Source organism: Parus major, chromosome 18 (assembly GCF_001522545.3).
Source record: "Parus major isolate Abel chromosome 18, Parus_major1.1, whole genome shotgun sequence".
Taxonomy (NCBI): domain Eukaryota; kingdom Metazoa; phylum Chordata; class Aves; order Passeriformes; family Paridae; genus Parus; species Parus major.
Genome location: NC_031786.1, coordinates 10973866 through 10983274, shown reverse-complemented (window position 1 = coordinate 10983274; position 9409 = coordinate 10973866). Strand labels below are relative to the sequence as shown.

The following is a 9409-nucleotide window of genomic DNA, read 5'->3' as shown; positions in this document are numbered from 1 at the left end:
ACCCCGGCGGGGGGGCTCCGGGGGGTGGCGGAGTGCCCAGCACGGGGACAATGGCCCTGAGAAGGCAGGACTGTGCCCTGGAAGGTGGCAGCGTTCCCCAGGAAGGTGACAATGTCCCTGGAAAGGCAGAACTGTCCCTAGGAAGTTGATGTCCCCAGGAAGGTGATGATAGCCCAGGCAAGGTGGTACTGGCCCAGGAGGGTGCCAGCATCTCCCTAAGGGTGGCCATGTACTCAGGAAGGTGGTGATGCCCCTGGCAAAGTGGAACTGTCCCCAGGACGGTGGTGATGAGCCCAGGGAGGTGAGGATGCATCGGGAAGCTGGCTATGTCCCCTGAGACGTGGCAGTGTCACCAGGAATGTGCCATCCCCAGGAGCTGTGCTGCTGTCCCTGCTGCTCTGCCCTCCCTGGCCCTGGGCTGTGTTGGTGCCGTGTCCCCCCAGGATCCCTGCGCTGCTGGAAGGGGACAGCCAGGGGGACACTTTGGGAGTGCCAGCTGGCACTGGGGACAATGGATGTGTTGTCCCCCTCTGTCCCCTGCATGCCCATCCTGCCTGTGAGGGGTCGGACAGCGTGAGTGGCAGCAAGGGGCTGGTCACAGTGTCCCCAGGGGCTGTCACCTGCCTTTGGGTGGCACAGGCATCGGCGTGGCTCTGCCCACACATTGCTGTGGGCCTGGCAGGGCACCCTGTCATGGATGCAGCCCTGACATCACACCCTAACAATGTCCCTGAGCTGGGCAGGAGTGGCAGAGGAGCTTTTTCAGTCTGAGGGGGTTGCTCTGCTCTCAGCAGAGAGCACAGTGACACCACCTGCCTGTGGCTGTAGTCACCCTGTCACTTCCCATGCGCAGCTTCACCCTGCGGGTGCCCTGGGAGAGGGGACAGTGTAACCTGCGCTCGGTGGGATGGAGCTTCCCGGGACCCGGGCAGTGTGTGGGACAGCTGGGGTCACCGCCCTGGCTCGAGTGAGCTCCGCAGAGCAGAGGACGGCGGTGACACCCCTGGTGGTGGCACTAACGGGATGCCAGCCCCGGCGGGTGTCCCCATCACTGTGCCCTCCCGCAGGTCTGCTCCGTTTTGAGGTCCCCTCCCTCCACGTGTCGCCGGACGCCGCCCTATGCCGGGACCCGCCAGAGGCAGCACAGAGACTCTCGGGGACGAGCCTGACCCCGCGGCAGGAGGAGGAGGAGGAATCGGAGAGCACAGCCCTATGACAGTGTTCTTGTCCCCAAGCTCATCCGTGCGGCACCCAGGGGCCAGCACCGGCCGCCGGCACCGAGGGCCACGGGCCAGTTTTGGGCGGCGAAGCTCCCGGTTTGGGGACAGCCGCTGTTCTTTAGTTCATTTTTGTTCGCCTTATCCAGACTTTGCCTTTGAACCGGGTGCCTGCCCCCCCCGCCCCGCAGCACCCACGACCCCGCGGTGATGCCACCACGTCCTCTGCGCTCCGAGCCGGGTGCCACTGGGTGCTGGCCAGGTGACAAGGAGCTCGCCGGCGCTTTGCAGTGGGATTTCCTTTCTTCGGCTTCTTCCCCCTCCGCTTGTTCGGGAGCAGGATGGGACCTGACCAGCAATAACCTGGGGATTCAGGATGTGCCCCCCCAGCTCTCGGGGTGCTGGTGGGGAGGAGCACATCCCTCAGCACCCGCTGTCCCCGGGGGTTGGTGGCTTTGATCGTGCATGCACAGACAAATTAACCTTTTATCCTTTCCAGAGAGAGAAGATCTATATCTATATATATATATATATCGGCAGAGATATATATATATTCTATATTTGTATAGAGAGAGAGAAATTATAGAGAGATTTGTTTTATTTGGAGCCATTCCCGCCCGGCCGGGGAGAGAGGGAGGATGGAAATGGCAGCGCTTCGTCCCCGCCCCGCTCGCGCCGTGCCCCCCGCCCCAGGTGGGCACCGGGGGGCACCAGCACCCCAAAGCAATCAATAAATCAAATAAATCCGTGTGCCACTAGCTGAGAACTGCCTGGCAGTGCCAGCCTTTGCTTCCTGCCCCAGCCCTGGGGGGAGGATTTGGAGGTGGAGAGGATTTGGGTAATAAAGCGGTGGTTCGGTGTTTTATAGGGAATGTTATGGGTCTGGTGGGATGGGGCAGGACTGAGGGATCACCACCCTCTCCCAGCTGCAGCTGTGGGCTGCAGAGCAGTGGGGAGATCCTGTCCTTGTCACTGCCAGCATCCATGGGTGCCCCAGGGAAACTGCTACACCCAGGGTGTTGAGTGGCTGGGTGACAAGGAGTGGCAATCCCACATGTCCCCTGCCACAAAGCAGGGCCACAGCCACGACAGCAGCGGTGGCACAGCAGGGGCCTTGGACTGGAGCAGACTGCAGCAAAGGTCAGACTCCTCCACCTTCCTCCTCTACTTCCACCCAAGCCTGTTTCCATCTCTACTGCTTCCATCTCTGCCCTACCCCTCCATCCCACCTCATCTACCCTGACCTCCTCCACTTCCACCCCAATCCCACCTCTTCCACACACATCTGTTTCCACCCTGATCCCACTCCCATGTCTACCAGCCCCCAAACTCCTCCCCTTTGTCCATCTCCTCCATCTCCCCCCTGACCCCAACACCTCCACCTCCATCCCTCACTGTGGCTGCATCAACTTTCCCTACACATCCTGCTCATGTCTGGGTGGGCTCACCTCCAGGATTCTGACACTTCTGGTGCTGCCACCCTGCTCCCAGACCTCCCCCAGGCACAGCTGCCCCACACGGCAGGATCCAGCCAGGACTGACCCCTGACCCTGGGCTGATCCCCACTGCAGGACCACCCCCATGACACACATAGCCCTTTTCTCCACAGACACGTCCCCAAGGATGAACACTGGGCTTGTTTCACGTGTCTTTAATAGAAACCGCCGGCGGTGGGGTAGAGCCCCGTACAAAAGCTGGCTGCAGGAATCGGGGATTGCATAGACCAAGGTGTGGGGGACCCCCCGCCCCCAAATAGTCGCCTTTTAGAAAACAAAAAGCGTCTCTGAATAAAACTCTCCTGGTACAATAAATACTCTGGTGCTGCAGAGCTGGGGACCCTGCACCCACCCACCCTGTTTGGGATGGCCCCGTGTTGGGAGACCCCCGGGTTCAGAACCACCACTTGGGAATGAGCCCAGTTTGGGATGAGCCCAGGTCTGAAACCCCCAGCTAGGGATGGTCCTGGTTTGGAACACTTCTGGATCAGGGTCTGGCATGCCCTGGGTCAGGCAGGAGCCCCCCATGTCAGGATTCCATTTGGGAGCATCTGGGTCAGGATACCCTGGTTTGGATTTCCCCCAGCTCAGAAATCCCTGGGTTGGCAGCCCCCAGATCAGGATGTTCCCGCTTTGGGATCCCTGGTTCAGGCACGCTTGAGGTGGGATACCCCCAGATGCGTTCAGGACATGCTGTACAGCTCCTGGGGGGTGATGCCCCCCATGCATGGCTCAGAAGCTGGACTCAGGCACGGCCGGGGAGCGCAGGGGCCCGGTGGGCTGCCGGCCCCGCTGCAGGGTGGCCCCGGGGGGGACCCGGGCGGCCAGGGCCGGCCCCCCCGCACCCCTGCCCAGCGAGGCGGATCTGCGCAGCCCCCCCTCGGGCCGGGGGGGCAGGCTGGCTGAGCTCCGCGACCGCCCCAGCGCCGAGGGGCCGGGGGGACAGCGGCCCGGGGGGACACCCGCGTCCCCCTGCGGCACCGAGGCCCCAGGGCTGCCGGGGCCCGGCGGCGGCCGGCGCGGGGTCCCCTCGGCGCTGGCGGCCCGGCGGAGCCGTCGGGGGGCGCGGGGGGGGGCCGGCTCCCCCTGTCCCGGGGGTCCGGCGGGGGCGGTCCGCACGCTGAGGCTGCGGCCGTGCAGACCCTGCAGTCCCCGCACCGGGGGCCGCGCCTCGAACCCGCCTGCGGGGGAACCACGGTCAGGGCGGGCGGGGAGCGCGAGGGGGGCCGGGGGCTGCGCATCCCGAGCCTCACCGTTCTCCGGGGCGGTGACAGAGCCCGAGGGGTTGGGGTCGGCGCGGGGCTCGGAGGCGGCCAGGCGGAATACCCAGTGCCCCGCAGAGGCGGCGGATCCTGCGGGGAGCGGCGGGCGTGGGCCGGGGCACCGAGCGGGGGGACCCAGCGCGGGGAGCGGGGCGATGGGCCGGGGCTGGGGGCGTGCACACCCTTCGGGATGGTGCAGCAGGTGTGTGCGCACACGTGTGCGGGGGGCAGGGGCAGGTGTGGGTCACATGTAGCGCTGTGTGTGACCACACGGCTGTGCCCCGCGGCAGTGCCGGGGTGCGGTAGGCAGGGATTTGGGGCTCACCCGTGCCGGAGCCGGCGGCGCGGCGGCGCTGGTAGAACAAGATGTAGGCGCTGCGGGTGCTCACCTCGGCCTCGCGCACCCCCTCCACACGGCTGTCGTCGTAGCTGTACCAGCGCCCGTCCAGGGCGTTGCAGCAGAACGCTGGGGGCGAGGGGGTACGGGGTGAGGGGTGACGGGGGCTCTGTCCCGGGATGTCCCCAGCCCCGGGGTGCAGGGGGGACCAGGAGCCCATGGTGCAGGGACACACTGGGGGAATGGGATGGTGCTGGGGGGCACATCCCGGCGTCCTGCCTGCCTTGGGGTGGCTGCAATGCCATCCCCTGCAGCCCGGCTCCCCTCTGCCCTGTCCCCTGGCACTCCCTGTCGCCAGTGTCCCCGCTCACCGGTGTAGTGGCCGCCCTGCATGCTGCCGTGGTGGTTGCAGACCGCGTATAGGTCGTACAGGTGGTCGCGGGGGCAGGCGGGGGGCAGGCGCAGGGGGGGCTGCCAGGGCGCCCAGCGCCCCAGGAGCTGCCCCCCGGGCTGGCCCCGCTGTGCCACGTGCGGGGCCATGTCCAGCCCCCGCAGCGGGAACCTCACCAGCGTGGTGAGCTTGTGCCGCTGCTCGGCCACCTGCCGGAAGCGCTTCAAGTGGATGATGAGGATGTCCGGCAGCGTCCACAGGCTGAGCTTCACCGTGCCCTGCTGGGGCACCTTGCAGTGCGGGCAGCGCCAGGCATCGTCCGGGGCCAGCTGGGGACACCACGTCATGGCCACCTCCCTCCCTGTCACGCCCCGCCACCTCCACAGCCACCCCCAGCACCGCAGGCACCAACAGCCCCTGTGCCGGGGCTGGGCGGTGCCCGGGGGGGGGCCGTACCTGCTCCTCCTTGGTGTAGAGCTGGAAGCACTCGTCCAGCGTGCAGCTGTGCTGCTGCCCGTGCGCCTGCTGCTGCTGCCGCACGCTCGCCGCGTCCTGCACCACCTCCTCTTGGATGCTCCCGAACAGCCTGGGAGGAACGCGTCACCAGCGAGGGTGACCCGAGTGCTGGAGTGTCCTCCCAGTCCGGGCACAGGCACTCACCGCTCTTTGGTGCTCATGTCCCACTCCACCGTCAGTCTCACGTGGGGAGGGCCCCCAGCCCCGCTCAGCTGCAGGGCCCTGTGGGGAGGACAGGGTGAGATGTCTCCAGACCCCCTGTCCCCGTGGGGACACCTCCTTGCCAGCCCGTGGTGGCAGGCAGGAGCAGACACCACAGCCACCAGTGGGAACGCTGGGCCAGGGACCCAGTTCTTGGGGGAGCAGAGTGACCACCACTGTGGCTACCCAGGGTGACAACGCAGTCATGCACAGCGACACTGCCCACTCATGGTGATGCCACTGGCTGCCTGCAGGGGTTAGGGGACATCCTGGGGACAGTCCTGTCCCTGCAGCCCCTTACCTGTCAATGGCAGGATGGCAGAGAGGATGGGGATCCTGAGGGGACAGGTAGGTGCAGGGGACCGAGCCCCCGGCCAGGCGGATCCGGAAAAGGGCTCCCGCGCCCTGTCAGGGGAGCAGGGACTGTGGGGTCACCAGAGAACAGGGATCCCCTGCCCAGCAGCAGCACCTGGGCAAGCCAGGCTTAGGGACACGGTGCAAAAACTGCCCCCAAAACCTGATAGCTTTGAGGGGACAGGGCTGTTCCCTGGGCTCACCTGTGGCCAGACCTCTCCCCGCAGGACCCCCCTCAGCTGGGCCAGGATGTTCTGCTGGAGCTGCTCCCAGGAGACGCCGCGCTCCTCCCGCAGCAGCAGCGGTGGCCCGAACCTGGGGACAGAGAGCAGGGACACATGGCTGGGTGTCACACGGGCGGTGAGTGGGTAGGACAGGGCAGGACAGGACAGGGGGACAGGTGGGTGACAGGTGGGTGACAGGCAGGTGACAGGTACCTGGCGAGCTGCGGCCCTGTGCCCGCAGTGTTGCAGAGCAGCAGCAGGATGCGGCCACCAGGCGCACGGTGCAGGCAGTCGGAGGAGCGGGCACTGCTGGGCAGCAGACGCGGCCCCTCTGGCCGTGGCACTGAGGGGGACGCAGGGAGGCTGCGGGGACACCCTGTGGGCCGTGGAAACGAGGGGCCCTCGTTAGCTCTGGGCTAATTAGTGCCATGGCCCTGCCCACCACCGCCCTTCCCACGGATACCAGTGCAGCACGCCTTCTCCCACCAATCCCAGCCAAAGAGATCCATTTCCCACCAATCCCAGCAGACACTGCCTCCCCCAGTCCCAGTGGGGGCCGCTGCTTCTGACCAATCACAGCAGAGAGGACCCACTGCCCCACCAATCCCAATGAGGGATCCACTTTCTCCCACCAATCAAAGCGAGGGATCCACAGCCTCGGGCCAATCCCGTGGCCGTTCCCGCCCCTTCGCCCAGAGCCAATCGCAGAGCAGCACAGGCGCTCGCAGCCAATCCGCGCCGGCCGGGCCGGCAGCCGCAGCCAATCGGAGCAGGGGGCGGTACCTGCGCGGCGGGCGGGCGGCGGCTGGAAGGCGTAGACAGGCGCGGCCTCCCCGGCCGGGCCCAGCGCCTCGGGGTCGGCGAGCGAGCGCAGGGAGCCCCGCGGGGACACCTCGGCCAGGATCACCTGCGGGCCGTTCCCTCAGCGACGCGAGGCCCCGAGCCCCGCGCCCCGAGCCCCGCCCGCCCAGCCCCGTTACCTGCTCGGGGGGAACGCGGCCCTCCCGCGCCACCAGCGCCCGCAGGTCGGCCACGGTGCCCAGCAGCGGCACGGCCAGCCCCACTCGCACGAAGCGCCAGCGCTCGCACTGCAGCACCAGCGTCACGTTCAGAGCTCTGGGGACACAGGGGACTCAGCGCCGAATGGCACACACCCGATGGACACGGCTGCTGCGGCTGTCACCTGGCCCCGGTGCTGCCGCCGCCTCCCGTGTTCGGTTTACTCCGAAATGTGCAAATTGCTGTGGCCGGAGCGGCCGTCCCGCCGCGGGGTGCATGGGGGCTCACCTGGTCTGGCGCAGTGGGATGGGCAGGGAGATGCACAGGAAGGGGTCGAAGGTGTTGCTCTGCTTCAGGCAGTGAGGGCACGTCAGGGAGGACCTGGGAAATGCATGGGGAGCGTCACCGGAGCGGGCACGGCCCCCCGGCTGCCCACCCTGCGGCTGCAGCACCCTGGCACCAGTGCTGCATCCCAGGTACCACATCCTAAATCCATCGTTCCAGATTCCACATCCCAAATCCATCGTCCCAGGTTTTGAAGTGACCCCAGGGACAACACCCTGGGGTGCTGGGAGGAACAGGACCCCCTCCCCAGGCCGTGGCTGAGCTGTGGGAGGAGCAGACAGGGACAGCAGGAGGACATCTGCCTGTGACTGACCCCAGGATGGCCCTGGGGACACACTGCTGGACCCCTGCCCACCCTGGCACCAACAGCCACCTACTGCTGATTCTTCCTAATTCTGTTCTTCGGTTTGTTTTTTTGTGTTTGTTGGTTTTGTGCGTGTGATTTTGTTCGGGGGTTTTTTGTTGGTTTTTTGGTTTTTTGGTTTTTTTTTTAATTCGTTTTTTTCTCTTTGCCTTTTTGTTCAACAAAAAGAGAAAGAATAAATTAAAATCCAAACCAAAATCCTGAGGCCTTGTTATTTGTCACCTTGAAAAGCCACTCAGCTCCCTGGGAAACAGCCACACAAATTAATAAATCCTTTAGTGCACAGACGGCTCTGGCACGTGGAACAGGGATAATTAAAGTGCCTTTTTTCATATATAGGACGAGGGATTAATTGAGAGAGGAGGAAGGGCTTGTGATGCCAGATGTGTCCCCTGCTGCCTGCAGTGCCATGGCTTGGGGACAGTGTGGCCTGAGCATCCCATGAGTCCCAGCCAGATGAACCTGTGGGTGTCCCACAGAGGGGCACCCTTGTGCTGGAGGGCTGGGACAGTCCTGAGTCGTGTGACAGAAGCACAGGGTGGTTTGGGTTGTGAGGGACCTTCAAGGAGCAGCGTGTCCAGCCCCCCTGCCACGGGCAGGGACACTACCACTGCACCAGGGCACTCCAAGCCCTGTCCAGCCTGGCCTTGGACACTTTCAAGTGCTTTAGGGGAAGGAGTTGCCATGGCTGGGGTGGGTGGGATGGATGGAGATCCTCCCCGTTTCATCCCTTCCCTGGACTCACAGTGCCCACCTGGGGCTCACAGAAGGGCAAAGATCCCACAGGTCCCCCCACTGACCTGTACTGGGCCTGGAAGTGGCTCTGCACGAAGCTCTGCCCGTGGGGGTGCTGGGTGCCTGTCGGGGACCTGCTGGCACTGCTGCTCCCATCCTTACCAGGCTGCAGGAGCAAGAGACATGTGGTGAGTGAGGTTACAGGGTGAGGGACACATCCTTCAGAGCATCAGGGACACGTCCGAGTGAACCAAGCCCAACTTTGGTGTCCCTGTGGCACGAGGATGGGCTGAAGGTGATGCCAAAGAGGTTCTGGCACCTGCCTGCCTGGCACTGCAGTGCCCTCCAGGCTGCATACACACCTGCTCCAGGGGAACCTTTGGGTACGTCCTATCCCTCGGCCAGCCTGGGGCACAAAGGGTTAATGAAGGTCTGCATGGTGAGACCCCCCCTCCAAGGTAGCCAGAGCTTCGGGACACCAAGGAACTGGAGGTAGGAATGCATTCAAGGCAGGAGAAATGCTCCTGGAGGGGATCCTGGCTGAGGTGGCCCAGCCATGCTGGCTCCCTCCCACTGTGCCAAGCAAACTTCCACGGGCCCTGGGAGCTGGAGCGTGGGTGGGTGAGAGGGTGGGACACTGCAGGGGGCATGGGGAGTATGTCCGTGTGTGTGTCTGTGTGTCCGGGATGAGCTCCTGGAGCGGATGTGCACATTCCCGTGCGTGCCCTCGCCCCAGGGAAGCACGGCTGGGTGCGAATTCACCGCGGGCAAATCACCCGCATCCGGGAGGTGCGAGCAGCCCCGGCTGGCTCGGTGCCCTCCCGGCCAGGTGGGTGCCCAGGACCGGCCGTGTCTTTGCGCGTTCCGCCAGCATCTGCAGCGGCAGCAAGCCCGGGCACGGCTCCTGGCACGGCTCCGTCTGCACCGAGCCCCGGCACGGCTCCTGGCACGGCTCCGTCTGCACCGAG

At 65.2% G+C, this 9409-nt stretch overlaps 2 protein-coding genes across 2 annotated transcripts in view; one reads left to right on the top strand and one right to left on the bottom strand.

Annotated features, from left to right (window-relative positions):
- Positions 1–1988, top strand: part of ARHGAP44 (Rho GTPase activating protein 44) — a 10996-nt gene extending 9008 nt beyond the window's left edge. Inside the window, exon 15 of the mRNA XM_015645273.2 lies at positions 1068–1988. Within this exon, the coding sequence (XP_015500759.2) occupies positions 1068–1083 (16 nt within the window). The 3' untranslated portion in view covers positions 1084–1988. The remainder of the gene's footprint in view (positions 1–1067) is intronic.
- Positions 1989–2852: 864 nt separating this feature from the next.
- The window catches only part of USP43 (ubiquitin specific peptidase 43), a 31571-nt gene continuing 25014 nt past the window's right edge, over positions 2853–9409 (bottom strand). Inside the window, exons 6-18 of the mRNA XM_015645360.2 lie at positions 8507–8607; positions 7286–7378; positions 6979–7114; positions 6782–6905; positions 6212–6374; positions 5978–6089; positions 5722–5825; positions 5364–5441; positions 5160–5289; positions 4684–5032; positions 4301–4441; positions 3967–4065; positions 2853–3894 (exon numbers count right to left, since the gene is read on the bottom strand). Coding sequence (XP_015500846.1) covers positions 3446–3894; positions 3967–4065; positions 4301–4441; positions 4684–5032; positions 5160–5289; positions 5364–5441; positions 5722–5825; positions 5978–6089; positions 6212–6374; positions 6782–6905; positions 6979–7114; positions 7286–7378; positions 8507–8607 — 2079 coding nt within the window. The 3' untranslated portion in view covers positions 2853–3445. The remainder of the gene's footprint in view (positions 3895–3966; positions 4066–4300; positions 4442–4683; positions 5033–5159; positions 5290–5363; positions 5442–5721; positions 5826–5977; positions 6090–6211; positions 6375–6781; positions 6906–6978; positions 7115–7285; positions 7379–8506; positions 8608–9409) is intronic.